This window comes from Rhipicephalus sanguineus, unplaced genomic scaffold (assembly GCF_013339695.2).
Source record: "Rhipicephalus sanguineus isolate Rsan-2018 unplaced genomic scaffold, BIME_Rsan_1.4 Seq484, whole genome shotgun sequence".
In the NCBI taxonomy this organism is placed as follows: domain Eukaryota; kingdom Metazoa; phylum Arthropoda; class Arachnida; order Ixodida; family Ixodidae; genus Rhipicephalus; species Rhipicephalus sanguineus.
In genome coordinates, this window is record NW_023615352.1 from 914,489 (window position 1) to 934,809 (window position 20,321).

Consider the following 20,321-nt stretch of genomic DNA (forward strand, 5'->3'; position numbering starts at 1 on the left):
TTTGCCAGTGTTATAGTCATGAGTTTCATAATATTATACTAGCGGGACATCTGGCGCTAGCAGTGGCGTAGCCATGGGGGTGGTACACCGGGCCCGTGCACCCCACCCCTTCCCCGAATTTTTTTTCGTCCCATGGCAGAAAGAGCACAAAATGACACTCGACCACATCTGCCAGGCCGAACCCCCCCCCCCCCCCCCCTTTCATATCCAGGAGGCGATCTTTGATATATACGACTCTCCTTCGTCCTCCGCTGTTGTAGACAATATCTTAGCCAGTGTACAAGAACTATACGCAAATTTAGAGCGGCGCCAAATAAATCAAAGCTTGACAGGTTCTGTCTCAGTGATGTTGAATTTTAAACGCGATATAAGTATAGACGAAAACAAAAAGTTGCTATTTAGCTAAAAATGCCAGAGGAATGCTTTAGCATTGTCGTTATGGTTACTTCCAATCACCTTCAATTACCGCAATAGCCAACGTTATTATTCGACATTCGTACACAGTGCTGCCAATACGCGAGTAAATACAGTATGCCACTCACTATTAATCAGATTTAGACGAACTCCTACATTTTGTTCTTTCTTCGTCCTCGGCCCCTCAATGGTAGCGCATTAAAAAAGGCGACAGGGATTACACCTGACAAGATCACACAGCGTAATTGACTCGGACATGAATCACTACCGCGCGAAGGGCGATCGAGCAAGACCTTTGGCACACGTGCAAAACACGCGCGTAAAGCATGCAATGCACGCCATGAAGGCAAAAATGGGCGAGACTGTTTTAAAGGCCTTATCGATCGCTTTCAGGGTTGGATGCCGACCTTTCGTTTGTCTTTTTTTTTTTTGCGTGCGTGTTTTTGCGTTTCCTGTTGCACGCGTGCATTTCTATACGTTGTTTGCCCTTGGCGCAATAGATCTCTACTTGCCAGTCAGCAATGTCCCGTGTTTACGCCTTTAGTTGTTTACCGAACGCCTCATCCGGGAGCATACCCCGCGCGGGCCGGCGGAGGTATACAAGTACACATCAATAATCTCTTTTTCCTGGCCGATTTCGTGACGCCGTGCGCTAGAGCAAAGCACGTGAGACTGCAAATTCGACCGTTACGACCACGAGCGCTTTTGCACCTCTGAGGCCAATTACATTCCTGGGTCCTCTTCCACGACGATGATGAGTTGCGGGACCGTAGCCAGGATTTCATTCCGGAGGGAGGAGGAGGGGGTTCGACTACCTTTAGTGTGTGAGTGTTTGTATGCGTGCGTGAATGTACATTGTGATGACGAAGATTGACACCGGGGCTCTGGCGCGCGCGGACAGCTAGGGGATAGAGGCAGAGGAAGAAGAGGTTTAGAATAGAACAGCTGGCCCAGGATCGGGTGCTGTCTCTGTCTCGTTCCTCACAATGGCGCAGTCTACAACGCAAGCCGAACCTTGCAGCTGAAGCCACCTGTCATCGCGCGTCGTTCACGCTTCCCGTGGCGACACCCTCTCATTCATGGCTCCATCGGCACCTGAGCCGCTTTGGGATGCGGTACAAGCTCCTTCGGACCAGCAGCCCGCCGTCAAGGGCCCAACCACCACCGCCTACTGGTCCGACATTACTGGCTTCCCACGCAAACCATCGGAGAGCGCAGCGCACCTGCGGCGTACCATTGCGCGACTTCGCGTCACGACCAACGCCTTGACAGCATCGAGCTCTGCGCTGTTTCCTCCCATCATTCCGGCACTGACAGCCATCAACACCATGTTGGACGTAGCCACCTCGCTAGACCTCGAGGCCAGCTCGCATGAGCAACGTAGAGAGCTCCAGTCTACCCTCAGCCAGGTCTCTACTCAACTTGGTGACTTCACGTACACAATCTACCGTTTCGCGCCTGCCGTATCACTATCCCAGGCTACCTTCGTACTACCAGAGTTCCGCGGCTTCCAGGACGACGCCGAAAAATGGGTGGCGACCGTTAACGCCTTGGGAGCTCGCGAAGCTTGGACGGAGGCGCAGAAATGGTCCTTGGCGGTAGGCCGCCTTCGAGAAGGTGCCGCGGCGTGGCACAGGTACGAGGGCGTGAGGCAGCAGTCCTGGGCAGGATGGAGTGCAGCCCTGATTGCCGCTTTCGGCCTGATGCCCGGTACCTTCGGTGCGTCCAAGACCTCCACCGAGGACGGAGTTCTGGAGGGTCACAACCTCGAGGCTGCAATGGCGCCTTGCAGTCCATCGACGGTGTACGTCGTAGATTTTGACGCTTACCGGAGCAGCCCTGCCCCTCCTCTGCAGGTCAAGGACTCTGCGTCGGTAATGGACATGAGCATATCGCCACCAGACCTTCTGCAAACGGAGAAACTGCCCTCTCGTTCATCGTCGTCAGAGCATAAACAGGCGCTCCCACCTGCCGTGCCAGATGAACGACACGACCATGAAGACTACCAGACCACGATCGCCAGTAACGCGACCTACGCCATGGCACTTCACAAAGTAGGCCAGCCAGATGTCGCAAACGAGATGTCTGACCAGCCAGAGGACATTATCATCAGAGACTTGGCACCGCAAACCAACTGCCCTGCTGACGGCACTGCTCGCCCCCTGGACACATCTTGTTCACGTGACCCTCAACAGGAAACGCCAGCTCGACCCAGCGTGACAACTGCACCCGACCTCACATAGTCGACACTCGACAGTTACGCATGCTGTACTATCTTCAGAGCTGCGGCGGGACCAACGTCACCGTTTCGGGATAAGCCTGCCATCATGCCGAAACAGTAATTGCCCCCACACCGAGCAACTACCGATATTTCGCGAGAGGTCTCTTGGCCGAAAACTTCGAGTACTTCGACACTGCCAATTCCGTGCACGACAGGCCCATGGGAGAGATTTCCCTACAAAGTCGCAGCGTGGCCGAGGTCATCGTCCACCGCGGCACAGCCAGTGTCGCCCACCAGAGAAACTTCTAGCAGACCACCAAACCATGCTGAAGCGGGGTCGGGGCCGACCACCACGAAACAGCCAGTGTCGCCCACCGGACACACTCCTGGCGGATCTTCTGACCGAGTGGCCGCGTGGTCTGTTCCGACCAGCGCGATTCAGCTAGCCCCGTCCACCTGAAATGTTGTCGACATCTCCGCGCGCTTTGCAGTCATGGCCGAATGTGATGACGAAGATTGACACCGGGGCTCTGGCGCGCGCGGACAGCTAGGGGATAGAGGCAGAGGAAGAAGAGGTTTAGAATAGAACAGCTGGCCCAGGATCGGGTGCTGTCTCTGTCTCGTTCCTCACAACATACATAAAAAAGTAAAGATTTCGGCACCCGCCACGATGGTCTACAGGTTATGGCGCTCGACTGCTGACCCGAAGGTCGCGGGATCGAATCCCGGAGGCGAAAATGCTTGAGGCCCGTGTGCTTAGATTTAGGTGCACGTTAACGAACGCCAGGTGGTCGAAACTTGCGGAGCCCTCCACTATACGGCGTCCCTCATAATCATATCGTGGTTTTGAGACGTTAAACCCCAACAATTATTAAAGATTTCAGGCGAAGACCGCTTTAGAGTCCACAGAGTGAAGATCAGCGATGCAGAAGCCAAAGCATACCCCTTTCCCACCCACGACGCCCTCTCCGAAAATCGATCGATGCATGACACGACCCCTATCATCTGCGGAAGCGAGAGGATCCAAAAGCGCGCAGCCAGCTGCAGTGAAGCGTAATCCTCAAAACTCCAGCACTTCTACACGGGCAAACGGCTCCGTAACTTCGACAGGCGCCCCGTATAGTCGTTAAAAGCGGGCCAAACAAAAAGAAAAAAGCACCCCCCCCCCATTTATTAGCAAGAACGCGGGGCTAATTAGCAGCTGAAGTCTCAGGAGGCAGCCAGTGACGAGAGCGCGCGCACTAGGCTCTAATTTGGCTCTCCGTCAGCGCCACGACTAATTAACGGGGACCAGCGAAAAGCGAATTTTGCGTCTACTCTTACCTCCCTTCACTTTCTCCTTCACAAAAACCTTGGATTTGAGCTCCGCAGCGCGAGCGAATGAGGCTCAGAAACCACGCAGCAGAACCGTGCACTGACCAGAGGGCGGTATACGCAGCTGTCCTTTATCGTCCCAGTTTTGCCGACACCAGCCGACAGGGGTACGAAGGAAGCGAGGCGACAACGCCCTTACACAATCCGCCTTTTACGTTTTTCGGAATAAACGTTTACTCACTCACTCACTCACTCACTCACTCACTCACTCACTCACTCACTCACTCACTCACTCACTCACTCACTCACTCACTCACTCACTCACTCACTCACTTTTACGTTTTTCGGTGCTGCCCTCTGTCGTTTTCGTGGGGTTTTGGTAGGGGCCGGGGCAATCGGTATCGCAGGAAGGAAAGCCTCCGAGATGGAGAGACGTTTCGCGAATCGTGAAAGAGGTGGGTTCAATGGTAATAGTATTAAACCGTATAGATAAAAAATCCATGAACAGGTGGCGGCGCTGGGGCGAACGTTTCCACAAGCGGTCTTATCTTCCAGGCCGCAACGTCACCAGTTGCTACCTTGAACACGAGACCACTTGCCGAAACGTCAGCTCACCGCGGGTTCAAGAGTTTACCTATACAACCCTCCATCTTTTCCTGAGCTTCTAGCGCATGCATACGTTTGGCACATTCAGATCACGGGCGCTCACGCCCGTCCAAGTCTCGCCCTTTCCATTCGCTATGCATGCGCTGCAGTCGCAGATATAAGGCGCAGAGCACGGTATACCCGCCTATGTACAGCGCGAACACCTGCCCATTACTTGGTATTATCTTGACGAAATGATGTGCGTGAGGCCTTCGACACATCTTGTCCCGAAACAGCGTGAACTCCTTTGACCTTGAGCCAAATACACATATGCGCATGCGCAATGTGTATCCCATACACGCAGCCTCAGTATGACTAAAGGCTGCGCACCATACTGCGTTCACGGTGACACTATAGAGTGAAATAAGGTGTGGGTTCGAGCTAGTTGGTACTCGATGATCAACACTTCTCCATGATGAACAGGTGCGCGCTGACACACTGCGCACCTGTGCCATTGGTGTTTCAGCTTTGTCATCCTTATATTTGTATATGTCACACCTGGATAATAAATTCAGCTGGAAGTTTGCGCCCGTCCGTGTCTGGTTCGTCCGTTGTCTTAAGAAATTTTGCGCAAGAATAGTGTTGATCATAGAGTGAAACACTGAGCCAATTTAGAATGAAAAGTTATCTCCACTGAACGCTACAACGTCGTTGATTTCTCCATAATTTCATTACGCGTTGAGCTCTTCCAGCTAAGGTGGTGTCCCCCTGCGGCATATGTCTTTCTGCTTGTTGTTTAGCCACGTTGTCTGAATAAAATGTCCCTAAACACGCAATGTTACGTATCTGGCTCCCACAGAACAAAACGTCGCTCATTTCTTTACCAGTAAAGAATAACGTATGACCTGGCGGCAGACGCTCTCCAAATATATGACGTCACAACGAATTGGTGCGGGAGCCTGAAGGCGTCTGTACCTGCATTTTCTTTTCGCGTTCTTTTTCCCCACTCCACAAGAGCCTTCTCGAAGCAAAAGTGGTGCCTTTGATATCATAAAAGGGTAACTTAAAAATCAAATCAATCAATCAATCAATCAATCAATCAATCAATCAATCAATCAATCAGTCAGCTCATTATGCCCACCGCAGGACGAAGGCCTCTCTCAACGTTCTCCAATTTAGCATGTTCGGAGTGAGCTGATGCCACCCTTATGTCTGCAACGTTGTTAAATTTCACCACCAGTACGCGATAAACAGTTTTTCTGTGCAGTGTGTCGTCTTAACGTAATAGGCCAGATCCCGCATGTGTCGCAAGAGGGTCAGTAGACATCTAATGGAGGCCACTGCCACGTTCCCCCTATTTCTTTCTTTCTCTCTCCCTCTTTTTCTCTTGATGGTGCTCACTCGAGCCTTGCAGCAGTCATAATAACGGTACGCGATGAGCGGGCAGAGTTGACGAGTTCCCCCCTCTCTCTCTAATGGACGTCGCCTAACTTTCCCTGGCCGAGATGATGACAACACGAGGGCAATACACGCGCATCACAGCCTATTAAGCGAAGGCGGGTCCTCCAGAGAGAGAACACCAAGTCACGTGATCGAAGCGCATCGCGAAAGCAAGCGCTCGATTTCGCGCGCGCCGTAAATTTCGCATGCAAGCTCACACAAAACGACGCCGCGCATCTACAGCCTTCGCCCGATGCGTCGCAAACGACCCGTGCTCGGCGCAGTGCCCGCGAGCATGTCGACAGAACGGTGGGTCGACGGCCGACGCATCAAACGGGTGTTTTTCCTCGGTGCAGTGGTAAACAAACGCGCCGCTCGAGGTTGCCTCCTCTGCAAGTCAGCTCGAGTGTCGCAATGATCCGACGCGCGGCGCCAACTTTCGAATCACTCAGTGGGCTTCGTTCAACAAACTGTCGTTCGGTGGCTCGTTTGGCGTGGAGCAGCAAGGAGAGGACGGGCACAACGAATGTCCAAACCGATCGAAGCAAAGTCACTGCTCCGCAGACGCTAAATATTCGGCTCATGGTTTACTTACGGCCACTCGTAACAACCGTGAATCAATCAGTCAGTGAGCTGGCTACATAGAAAATGCGCTGCACTCATCCGAACTGAATGTATCACATCGTCAAAGTCGCGAGCTGTGCTTATATAGTCCAGCAAGAACACACGTCATTCTGTTTTCTTTGTCGGAGACGCGCTCGCCGACTCAATAGGCATGCGAGTTTGGACACTTGAAGCGGCGCACAATGGGAGAAGCTGAATAATAATAATAATAATAATAATAATAATAATAATAATAATAATAATAATAATAATAATAATAATAAATATAATAATAATAATAATAATAATAATAATAATAATAAAGTAATAATATTTGGGGTTTAACGTCCCAAAACCACGATATGATTACGAGAGACGCCATAGTGGAGGGCTCCGGAAATTTCGGCCACCTGGCCGAAGTTCTTTAACGTGCACCTAAATGTAAGTACACGGGCCTCAAACATTTTCGCCTCTATCGAAAATGCAGCCGCCGCGACAGGGATTCAATCCCGCGACCTTCGGGTCAGCAGTCGAGCGCCACAACCACGAGACCACCGTGGCGGGGCGGGAGAAGATGAACCGTAGTGCGAAAGGAACGAGAACGACATACAACACGGGACTGGTTTTACTAAGCCACTTTTGTCGCTTTCGTTTTCCTCGATCGCAATCTGTTGAGATGCCAGTTTCGTGCCTGACGCATGCGATGACAGAGAAGCCCTTCTTTATGCCAGATATTTTTTTTTTCTTTCGTTGATATTTAGCGTCATAAGAGCGAAACCATGCATGCATATTTTAAATCTGCACTACTGACGTAATAATTTGCTGCAGTAAGCAAACGCAATTTGCGAATTTCGTACTTCATTTTACGAAATAACTTCGACGTTACAGCGTTAGTCGAGATCGCCATGTTACTGGACTAGTCAGTGATTACTTACTTAACGGCGTAGAGTACCTTAACGCACAACGCAGAACATAACCAAATGCGAGGAGAGATCGACGCATGGTTTTATCTCAGTATAGGTGGATAGCAAAACGGCGCGTCGTCTGCTACAGCACTTCCGGTTCACGGAACCTTCAAGGCTCAGCTCTTCGCTGCTTCATGTTGTGTGCGGTTAAGTGTAACCGGGGCGGAGGCAAGATAAGTGGTAACAACCGCGTTGCAGAAAGTACCCGTTTTCTCACCGATCACACTGAGCGGCACACACCTTGAATCAGCGAAGAGCTAGGCATCGAACCGGAAGACGTCATTTTGCTGCCCACCTATACTATAAAGGTCGTGCCTCTGATACCGGTGTCATACGGGCATTTTTCATCGCGATCAGGGCCAATCTGGATCGGATTTGTCAACAGCGATCGACAATGGTCGCTGCTACACAGTCCAGACTAATCCGGATCGAGCTTGGCGCTGACGTCAGTCAAATCGCGACCTGGGAGGCTCATCTCGATGTGTTGATCGCGATCGTCTTGATTCCGATCGGGCCTGGTCGCTATTAAAAGAAAAGAGAGAGCGTGTAGCAACACGTGATCCCGATCGAGCATAATCCGGATCGGCCCTGATCGCGATCGAAAGTACCTGTGTGACAGCGGTGTAAGCTACGAGTATTTCATAAAATAGTTAATACCTACTGTACTCTTATAGGGTATAAAGTGATGCGGAATTAACGTGCCACATCCATATCAACTACGCGAAAGATTACGCGGAAGCGGTGAGACGAAGTGTTCCAGTAGGTCACGCCATGTACACACCGACCGGTTACGTTTGCGCGCGGAAAACCTGATGGATGTATCGCAACCGTCGAATGCGATACTCGTGCGCGTACAGGCCTCGCTAAGGAGTGAGACCACGCGCGAACTCTTGCGCATGCGCCGCGCCTCGTGTCTTATTATTCTGTCGGCTCGCGCAATGCCGCGCCCCAGTTCCCAACCATTACCGGCGAAAAGGTCCCCGCGCACACCGCCCCCGTCTGGGTAATTGTTGTTTGTAAGCACGCGAAGGGCGAGCGGGCGATCTGGATTTCAAGACAAGGGGTGCGTATAGTTTCGACACCTATTTCGCCACGTCGCGGGCTGCGCCCTGTAAGGCACGAACTCTGTGTATATACACAATGCCTTTCAGTCGAGAGAGATTAGATCGAAGCGGTCGCAGGAGCCTGAAATTTTACTTTGTTGAAGAGTGAAAGTTGACATGCGGGCAGGAAATGAACGTCAAATAATGGAACTCTTCTTCCCGACATGCGAGCACGTCGCGATAAGATTTTAGTGCGTTCCACCCCATCGTGCTCAGCGTGCACTTTCGGCGAAAAAGAACAAAACATGCGCGGCTGTATCATAAGCGTTTTGCAACGAAGATGCTTAGTATATACAGGTAGTCCCAGGTAACGTTAGCAAAGGCTGTTGTTTTATGTTTCATTATTTTTCTGTCACTATAGGTGAGTAAGTGATGCACAAGGATCCTTGATGGAGGATTACGAAAAAAAAAACTTAAAACTTAAAATTGAGGACGACGCAGTCGGCCATGGCAAGAATTATTATAGGCAAGAAGAGAGCAGAGTTCTACAGGAACAAACGGGTGTTAAGGACATCTTAGTCGAAATCAAGAAGAAGAAATGGGCATGGGCAGACACTTAGCGCGTAGCAAGATAACGCTGGTCTTTAAGAGTAATGGCGGATTCCAAGAAGCAAGCGCGCGAGGGGGCAGTAAGTTAGCGGCAGATGAGATTAAGAAGTTCGCGGGGAAAACGTGGCAGCAGAAAGCACAGGACCGGGTTGATTGGCTGATCATGGGAGAGGCCTTTGCCCTGCAGTGGGCGTAGTCAGGCTGATGATGATGACGACGACGATGATGATAGTGGCGGTGGTACAAGTAGACAGATGAGTATTGCCCTAATAACCGCACATATTTTACGAGTTTTAAGCTTCGCGAAACTTGGCTGGGACACGCCCGTATACATTCGCTGCCTCAAACAACCAAAGTTGCACAAACGTATTGGGCGATTGAAAGAACGGTTGCTGAAAGCACGCCATTCAAATATGTGCCTATATGCGTGGTTTGAAATCGACCGCAAAATGAAGCAAGCCGCCAGTCCAAGCGCAGAGTCACGTACTTGGGGGGCTACATCATTTCTCATGTATATAAAAGGCGCTAAGGGCATGAGTGTTTCGCGGAGATTCGGCTCGAGAAGTATGGCTGCGTGACGTATAAGGGGTCTTGAGTTTTATTTTCTTCATCCAAATTTTTTTTTAGAAGCTTCTCTCTTAAAGTCTGTGTTTATTCAATCACAAATCGAAGGACTGAGTTGTGTGTACGAAATTTCTGGAGAGAAATGAACCAGGCGATAACGAATTCACAAGAACTTTTTTTCTGCCGCAATAAAAGGACGGCGGCGCGAACGAAACTTCCCAGGGCTTCTGAACGAGGCCACGTTCGTATACGGGCGGCTCGCTTTGCGTATGCGCGCAAAAGCCGAACTTTCGCAAAACAAGTTGCGAAAGACTGAATGCTCGCCGTTGAAACGACGGACTGTATAGTTCTCCGAAGGGACCAAATAATACCATGTGCAGCCGCAGCGGGACTAACGGGGCCGTGGGAGTGTATAGTTGACGGTTCAATCCGTTAACTGAGCTCGCAGACAAGCAAGCAGGCCCGATCGTTACTGTCGCAACCTTGCGCGCGCTGTCGCAAACGATCGGCACGAAAGAAGCCGCAACAAACAAAATCATAAACTCACCCACCAGCGCACCCACTAATTAACAATGCACTCCGAGCGCTCATTTCGACACAAGATAGAAGGTCCGAGAGGGAAGTAGTGGTAGCACGCGCAATCGCTCTGCGCATACAGCTCGACAGCCGTGCGCCTGCTCGACGTAGTGTGACCCGTAAACCAAACGGCGGCTTTAACGGCGAACGCACGCGCAACGCTTGATCGGCGCGCGCACACCGAAATCACCCTGATCTCTCTCTCTCTCTCCAGATACTCAGAAAGAGCGGGCACCCAACAACCACCACTCACGGACGGACGCGCGCACACTTCCACGTGCGCGACCGGTGGTGCCGCAACGAGTGAAAAATATTCACGCTAAACACACGCAACTTCTGCGATCGGTGTGGACAACCCCGGTGCTCCCAACATCCCCGCCAGCATGCATATGCAACGCTGGTACCCAACGCACCGAAGAAACGTCGAGAGCGAGATCGATTCCCCGGCAAGCGTGTCTCCGGGACGCTGGGAAGCTCATTTCATAACCATGTATACGTTCCGCCGTTTTTATGGGCCACGAGCGCGCGCACGCAGACAAGACGAGCCGCTGCCGCAACGCCGGCGCGTCGGTTATAAGGTATACGGACATTAAAAAGGAGCGTGGAGGGAACGAAGCAAGGAGTGGCCGAGCCGTTCCGGATGCGGTTGCGTTGTGTCAAGGGCGCCCCTCGGGGCTGGGATCATAGAGGTCGCTCTCTCTCTCTCTATGCGGACGTACTTTCCCTCTCACTCTCGAAGGAGCAAGAAATCGGAAGAAAACGAAGACGCGACGGCATGCCAAACGAGCAAGATTCGCTGCGCGTATGGTGGTTGTACCCCGAGAGAACCGGTACACGAAATGGGGGCCACCCGAAAGGCGGTCAAGGCGCAACTTTCCCGAGATCAGAGAGAGTGAGAAAACTTGCATACTGGGGAAACGACATTCATTATACACGAAGCGTCCTTTTGCCAGGCGATAAGCCATCGGTCTGGTATGTCTGTATATCCTGCCAGATGCGCCGACGGCGTAACGCGTGGACTGGTCTGAGAAAACGACCGCACAAGTGGTCCAAACGCCACCCGCTTCAGAATTTCCCCAATTTTCTGCGCTGAAATGTAAACGTCAATTAGTTTTATCGACCGCAGAACCTGCACTGTGGCTTTGAGGGACAGCTACATATATGGCACGAGGCCAGCTTCCATTCCACGACTTCAATTCCATTCGATTCCACAGCAAAGAGTTGAGAACGGTACACCATTTCGAGCAGGCACACATAACATACCTCGATAGCAGACCTACCACTGGAAATTTTATTAACGCGATAATGTTATTCAACGTCGGCGGCGTTGATCATGCGTTGCACGTGCTTGGACATTGCGGCAATGTAACCACAATCGTGCGCGCAAGGTGTTCGCGCAGAAACAACAACGCTTTTCTCATAGAACGTGATATCGCTGGCCCTGCTGATATTCTTTTTTACTTTTTAAAAAATCGTGGGTAGATAACCGATAAGAATCACCAAGAAACGCGTGTTAGTCACCATAAACAACGTGCGAACGGCTGCATGAGGACTTAGCAAAATAGCCAGGCCAGGCTGTTGCACTTACTCGCACGCCGGCGTATGTAAGCCACATGTAATTGATTACTTTTCCGTAATCCCTGAATTACTTTTTGTGGGCAACCATGATTTATTGATCACCGTATTCAATTACGTTTTGGAAGGAAGTAATTTTCGCTACAGTCGGTAACATTGTGTGTGCGCGTGTGTGCGTGAGTGTGTGTGACTGTACAAGATCGTTTATGATATGTATGAAAAAACTCACAAGGTCCCTCCCCTTATGCAATCACCCAAGACGACTTGAAGGCGAAAGCCATCTTTTTCTTCTCCCCGGCCACTTCGGAAAGATATTTCTGCACCGAACGTGGTTTTGCATAGCCTCCAGGACTGGAGGCATTGCAGCAACCTTCCGCACCTCACTTGGTTTCTGAACTGCCTCCGTGATCGGCCCACCTTTGACCCAGCGACGATGTCGTGTGACGACGTCATCGTACGTCATCACGTATAATACGTCATGCGACGTTACAGCGTCGAGAAGACGTCGTCACAAATTTTGGCGATCTGTGACGCCTTGATAACTTCGTACGGTGACATCACGTGGCCATGATTTTCGCGTCACTCGTGCTGACGCCGCCGGCGGTCAATTTTCGCGTTTGATGAGGCAAGCTAAGGCTTTCGTCTCAATATAACGTGTTGCTTAAGAGCGCACGAGCGCTTTTGCACGTGCCTCCAGTATGCCAAATACACACGCTGTCCTTGAAGCCAAAATAACGGTCAACCAAATGTTCTCCCTCGGCAGTCGACCGTACAACGCGACGCATCCTGTCCTTGCCTCGATTCCAACGAAGCGCCGTAGTCACCACTGCGTGCATGCAACTCGTCTATACGGGATGCGATGATTGGCCGTCATAAACGGCCGGCATCCTGTCGGACATCGCGCGTGCACGCGCGTCCTGCAGGAAGCTATCGTGGTTACGGCGCAAGGTCCCCAACGTGTAAGGGCTGCGTCTGTGTTGCGAGGCGGGGCTCAGAAGTCCAAAATATACAGAAGCGCTCGCGCATACATGCAAAGATTTTCGGTCGCACAGTTTTAAGAACCTTAGTCGGACGAAATTATTCCGAAGTGCTTCCCCTACGATTCATACTTCAGCGTAACAGCGCACCGCAAAAACCGGGCTGGAAAAAAAGTACGCACTGCAACAAGCGCTGTGTGTCTGTCGTTTCTTTCCAGTCCGGCTGTTTTGTTTGGTGCGCTGTTACACTTAAATCCTGACTAGCCATGTCTACGATTCTCTTTAGAGAGACACGTGAACTCTCGTTAGAGATCATTATACTAAAGTCGCGGGACCCGAAAGACAGTTAACGTGTATCTTTAAAGAGAGTCGCATACGTACCAGGCCAGGACTCACAAGGCTAACGCAGTCTTTTTTTTTTCTTTTCTTAAGAGTTATAAAACAACCCTTGGCGCGCGGTATTCCAACAGCAAATGAATGTGTCACACCACCGGCCTCTCCTCTTTCACTGCGTCCACCGGCAGGTTGCTATGGGCAACAACGGCGCATTACATCGCATTGCGCGTTTCACGTGATCTCGGACTCCGCGGTATTTCCGGGAATATACCTGGAAGCACCGCACACTCTCCCCATCCTCCTCTCCCCATGCGGAGTGGAGTGTCAGGTGTATACGTAAGCCCCACCCGAGAATGCACCCACGATCTTGCGAAGGTATTCGAGCGGACGCATGCTGTGCATGATTAACTATTCAGCACCGGAATGCGACGACACGGCCGACGGAAGAGAGACGCGGAGTCGAGTTGCCGGCATTCGCGCTCACGTTTCATCGCGGAAGCAGTATCTTGTTTCCTTTCGTTTGCTTTTTTTTTTTTTTCTGTGAGCTACCTCGACTGCCGCTACGAATTATACGGTGCGGGGAGGAGGAACTGCTGACGTTCTCATGTGGCCTTTTCGGCACATTTCTCTCTCTGTCTCTCTCTCTCTCTTTTACGCCAACTGCTGTCGATTTTGGTCTCCGACACTCATGACTACGGCGGCGCCGGGTGGTCAAGGCGACCACAAGTTCCTCTACTGAGCTTTTTAGGATACGGAAACGCGCCGCGGTGCATATATATGCACAAGTATACCCATCCGTCCCGTCCTAGGCGTCGAAGAAACAAAAGGTCCCACGACTGTTTCATCGAAACCGCCGAAACGAGGGCGGGGTACGTTGAACCCGGCAGCGACGGTCCTCGGCCATGACGAGCAGCTGTTCGCTCAGGATGGCGCGATGATTCATATCGGACAGCAGCGATCACCGGCAGTCGCGCGCGCCGATTCAGTGAGCAAGTATACAGAGCGTGCCGAGGGTTACTGACACGCCGGTCCGGCGTCCAGAACAACGCACACTGCAGGCGCCAGACAGGAACGGTCGTCGACTGCCGCTGCCAATGCATGTTGTGACGGGTGACACGCAACGGATGCAGTCGCTGCTGCCTCAGCGAACCAAATGCGCGGTGAACGGCACCGGGCGAGGGCGCGCTGACGATCTGTTTTGAAAGGGGTACCGAAAATATTTGCTAACATGTATTCCTAATACAGCTAAAATTTGCATGGGCTAGGCGGCTGAACACAGCGAGTGGCTGCTGCGGGTCAGCAAAATACAGACATACACAAGAAAAATACAAGTGCCAGCCCGCCATGAGGTCATAAACACGACAGGGCGTTATTTAAATGTCTTTTTATATATACGTAGGAATTATACAATACACTCTGACAGAATAGAAAGAATACACTAACAACATGCGAAAACATTTAGTCGGCCACAACGAATACGCGACGCTTAAAATTTTCGAACAGGTACAAAAAGTTAAAATTGAGTTTTTAAGGTTTCAACGTGTGTGTGTAATAAACTATTATCGAAAAATTAAATAAAAAGATTCGGAAGCACACGTCGTATCTAAACGCCTCAAACAAGCCCGCCGAACAGTGTTCGAGCCCAACGAATAAAATTTGCACTAACATCATGCGACACTTTCCATTTCCTGTTCTTTATATAAGTGTCGGCCGACTCTGTAACGACGGTATCCGAAGCGCCACAAATGTTTAATTACGGCAATTTTTAAACGACGCGTCAAGATCGGACGGGACGCGCAGCGGTGCTTCCGGCATGAAGACAAGATTCAACGCGTCACCGAGACTGCCACGTGTGCGACGGGGTAGTTCAAGGTCAGACCAGCCACACAATGACTGCGACGCCGAAGGCTGCCAAATTGGCCCTTCGAAGACGCGGGGGGACAGGTTCTACCTGCGATACACTGTACCCGCGAGTCCCGTCGTGTGCTGAATAGACTCCAGCGAACTCGGCCCTTCCATTCAAGTAGACAACCCGCGAGCTCGCGAGGGGCTGCCCTTCGCCGTTTCTTCGTTGCAGCGGGGCAGCAACAACGCCGTTCGTTCCAAAATGCCTACGACTGGTTCACAGTTTCTCGGCACTCTCCTGAGTCCTGGATGATGAAGATATGTGGCGTGTGTAATGGTGCCAGGGTCGTGCCTGGCACAAAAGCGTGAAGGCGGAGTCACGCTAGCTTTCACTGGTGCAGCGAAATGTGATGGAGATGCCGACTTGTTGCGAAGCATCTGACGCGACGTGGAGTGTTTAGAGATAGGACACCGACGAGCGCGCGCGCAGCGCGCGACATCTCAAACCTTACTCAAACACAGTACGCTACGCGCAAAAAAAAAAACAAAAAAAACACGAAAACACACGGAGCATGTTGGCACCTCCCCGATCGTTTTTTTTTTTTCATTTTGTTTGCGTTCTTTTTTCTTTGGCGTCTGTTTGTACCTGCGCCGTTAAACTCGAGCCGCAAAATTTCTTTAACCTCTCGTGCACCGGCGTGAACTGGTTTCGAGTAATGCAAGTCACTCGAAAGAGCTTTGCATTGTGTACGCTCCAATGACACCTATATGACGTGACCACCGCAACAGCTTTCGATCACGAAATAAGTCTCCTTTGGTCAAACAAACGGAAAAAGTAACATGATTAATTGACTTTTCTTACGAACTAAAGCAATTACTGCGAAAATTTCCGCAAAGTTCGACCTCTAGAGGTCCATTTAAATATAAGCTCATGAACCCCCCCCCCCCCGTTACAACATATTTCGCCCTCAGCACGCGGCCATGAATTGCAAAGGCTATCTAGGGTTTGAGCACGTGGGTGAACTCACGCGCGGAAAGGCCATTCGGCGTGAAACGTTTAGTCAGGGCAACAGAACATACGCGACTGCGCGGCAGTCTATGCGAAGGTATTTATGGTACAGGTATGAACGCGCCTGCATTAATATACTTCTCTCAAGCGCCGCGCCAACCCGGAATCTTCGCATTTATTTAAAAACAGCCAACCTGTTGTCTTTTAAAAATTCCACCAATCACGCTCACGTCAGAAGTAAGCAATGCCTTGCTTACCTGTTTTCACTTAATGTTTGAACCGAGAACACATTTATTTGTGGTGCATGTGCGCTTCGTTAAATGCCAACCTTTTCGCACGGCACACAAGCGCAAGCGCATAACGACAAACAACGAGCTTTGATAAGTCAGCAGTCGCTTTTAACACGAAAGTGTTTTATGCCGGGGTCCACCAAGTACATCCGTCACGGATATGACGTTGATAAAATGGACGCCAACGGGTGAGAAAGGAAAACCAAGAAAAAAATACCCCGCTGGGAATCGAACCCACGACGTTGCGACCGCGACGGCAAGCGCCCGACGCGCTACCGAGTAAGCTAACTCGGGAGATGCTGGACACGGCGCGAACGCGCCTTATATCTTTCGCACATTCTCTTTCGCGGCGGGCGGAGCGGGGCGGTGCCGCCGTCTGTGAGGTGTGAAAAGAAGTAATGCTTCACGATCGACACTTACTAGCGCTTCCTCCGAGATTGCACGCGATATCGGAGGTAATGGTTAAAGCGTCTCGATACCAGAGAGGTAGACTGGCCGCGCTGCCGTCGCCGAGGCACGCTTGCCTTGGCTTCGTGTTAGCGTGCGTCGGCTCAACGGAGTAGCTTCCACGTGCACCAACGGGATTTCTCCGCGGCCGACTGCTTCAATTGCGAGAGCACCGACTAAAAAACTGCTGCAATATGCGTTGCAGAAAGGACGCGATTTCGACGGGCGAATGTCGTGCCTTGGTGAGCGAGAGCAGCGCCTGCGAGACAGAGGCCAGCGGGACGCACGCGTTTGCGGCTCAGGCTACGAACCTCTACCTCCCGTGTTGCTGAAGCGCAGTGTGTGTTATGTATGCCTGAGCACAGGCGTCGGCTACCCGTTACTAGAAAGCGCACACCGTGCCGTTTCTCTCCTTAATTGACGACGCTTTGAAGAAGCGCATACCGGGTACCAGTGTTGATTATGAGCTTGTTGATATCATCTTTACGCGGGATTCACGATTCGCTGTGTCCAAATATCACATCGTCAGCTACCACAACGGTTTAATAATGATCATGGGCGTTAGTCGTCGCGATAGAGACATGCTGTCAACATGGGTGCATCCACGTCAAACGGTGCTATAGCTGCCAAACACGAATAGACATTGTACAAGCTCTCATATATCACTACACAATAAGCCTACTTCTGTGAAGACACGTTTAACTTTCGTGTTATACCGATTCCTATGACGGAGGGATCAGCCATGTTTTTTCAGGTACTTTGTGTCTGATCCAAATTAACTCAAGAATCAGGCCCGCGTTTTTTTTTTTTTTTTTTCTGCCATTTCACCGTCAGAGGACTCGCGTGAAATTCAACGCGACCACCCAAAAATCGTAGAAAGAGTTCGATGTCGTAAGGTACCGTATTTATTCGAATATAAGCCGATGTTTTTTTTTTTTTTTTTTCGAAAGAAAGAAACGATGTGCGAAAGTGGGGGGTCGGCTTTGATTCGAGTACAATGATTAAGTTTTTCTTTTTTTTTTCTGGCCTTGCGAAATTCGGGTGTCGACTTAGAATCGGGGACGCGGCCTAGATTCGAGTAAATACGGTATTACGAAAACTCTGCGAGCACCAAAACTCGTATGAATTTCACTTGGCCTCAAACAGAGCTTTGTCGTGCGACCATGTATCCACATAAGGCTGGTCACCGGGCTGGGAAACTGGACTACGTGTATGCATTTCATTTTAACTTGCTTAAGTACGCCTGAAACTCTCGTATCGCCTGTACAATAACACACTAAACTTTCATCCTAATTCGCGCTTGCGCACTGCGGACAGACCCCGCTACAGCGCATTAATGGCCTTTATGCCATTTCATTCTACACAAGAAAAGGTGATGCACAATGCTTTAAAATTTTCAAATGCACAAGTTTCGATTTCAAGATTTAACAGCCCACAACGACTTACAGCAACACCCAGAAAGAAGATCAAAATGTTCTTAAATTTTTTTATCATAGACACCGCTCGGACCTAGACACGAAGCAATAACGTACTAGAAGGGACTCCAAAACCGTGGCTGCAAGCAACGTGAGCGTTTGGTTCGAAGATGCTTTTACATAAATAAACACGGTATGTCGGCGTCCGCGCTTACGCACTATTCTGACGGGAATTCTGGCGACATACCCAAAACAACTGTTCGGCAAAATGAATCGCTGCGACCGCGATCTCGAAGTTCCAAGGCGTGCCACAAAATGCGTGAGTACATAAGAGGCTTACACATCCACTGCATGCAACATCGAAAGCAATGGAAACAGAACCCGGCCCAGACTGCCTGAACAAAGCATGTTAAAACATATCTGACGTGTGTGGCGTGGAACGCAAAGGCCAGCTGCGTGTTCACAGCAGGCAGGTTATTTTAGCTTCGGTGCGCGTTATACGACAGGTACAAAAGGCTATGCTGGCTTGAATGACAAGGCGAGTGTCTTGACAGGCTCATGAAGTGCTTAAGCGAAACGATCTTTTTTTCCTTTTATCGTGATTATACCACGGTAAATCAACATCCCGACTTCGCTGCTTGCGTTTATATATATAGAGAGGTGTTTCACTAGAACATTCGTTCCGCAACAGCTCGACTTTTAAGAATATGCCGAAACTATGGACACACACGAACGCTCCACGCCTTTTTGCTACCGCAGTCGCTAAGCTCAGGAAAAATATACAGCAAAGCGCACGAACGCGTTACGCCACGGTTGGTAAAGCAAACCAGCAAGAGATGAAACCAGCAAAGATGATTCATCGGCGAATGTCAGCGACGCCCCCATCTCGAGAGGGGGAGAGGGGGGGGATGAAAACAAAAACGCGCGCTTCGTCAGCGAACGGTTCAGTAACAGTAATATGCATATAGGAAGAGCGCAAACGGCGTGGTGCACAAGCGGTATACGTACCCGTTTGGCGTACATCCTGTTCATGCCGGCGTGAGTAATCATCTCGACTCAGCAACCAAACACAGCACGGGCGACGGATGTTTCACGGCTGCCTCGCAATCTGTTCTCGGTACGAGGAGACGACACTACACGACGACGACGTGTGCACGGGGGGGGGGGGGGGGTTGTGCTTCGACGGTGCAGCTCTTCTTCCCAAAGAGCCCACGCGAACAACAGAAAAAGGGCTCCGTCGAATGCAGCAGCCGCAGTACCGAAGGCGAAGAAGCCACACAACGGGACACAAGTCGTCGAAGCAGGCACGCGCTTGTTCGACGCTAACGCCGGTGTACCACTGAAGCTGTTCTTCTTGGGACAGAAAAAAATAACGAAGAGGAAGACGAGGCAGTTGGCTGAACGTGCACTGCTGGTTCGCTCCTTTTTTTTTTTTTTTTTTTGCGTCGACGATGTCTGAAGATGCGACGGCACGATATGCAGGGAGACCGTACACAACACGACCAGGCACTGTGACGCGAACGGAAACCAGTCGGCTTTTTTTTTTTTTTTTTTGTCGGCTTGTGCAGAACACCTTCCGATATCCGGAGCGCTTTAAAAGAAGGATGCTTTCGATCCGATGAGAAACGGCGTCTCTTAAAACACCGGCGTTGACGTAGTCGTGACCACTCGCGTGGTAGCGAAGGGTGCAGATGGTCTTCGTTGACGATCAAAGTCCCAGCGAACCAAACTTCACACAGTACACGAGTGAAACAGGCTAGCACACGTGACGAAAGAATCGCAGATTCTCTGTCCTTCGCCTATTCATATAAAACACGGGGGAAAGAAAGGCACACTGCTATCACAAGAGCGCAGAACGGGATACGGCAGCCCCCACTACACAACCACGACGGAACAAAACAAACGCGCTACGTAGCGACGGGATTTAAGGAGACGGCGGTGACAGTCCGTCGCATCCACGTCGTCCTTGCAAGCAAGAGTCACAGTTCAAGTCGTGTAGTGGCAGTAGGCATAGACGTCGAGCCTTTCACGACGACGACGCGAGGGACACGCACCGCGGCGTGCCGAGGTTAGGCGCGAAGGCGGCGGGCGGA

At 50.9% G+C, this 20,321-nt stretch overlaps 1 protein-coding gene across 1 annotated transcript in view; it reads right to left on the bottom strand.

The window, feature by feature from the left end:
• Positions 1-19,378, bottom strand: part of LOC119377510 (acyl-CoA:lysophosphatidylglycerol acyltransferase 1) — a 74,644-nt gene extending 55,266 nt beyond the window's left edge. Inside the window, exon 1 of the mRNA XM_037646938.2 lies at positions 19,237-19,378. Within this exon, the coding sequence (XP_037502866.1) occupies positions 19,237-19,278 (42 nt within the window). The 5' untranslated portion in view covers positions 19,279-19,378. The remainder of the gene's footprint in view (positions 1-19,236) is intronic.
• Positions 19,379-20,321: the final 943 nt, after the last annotated feature.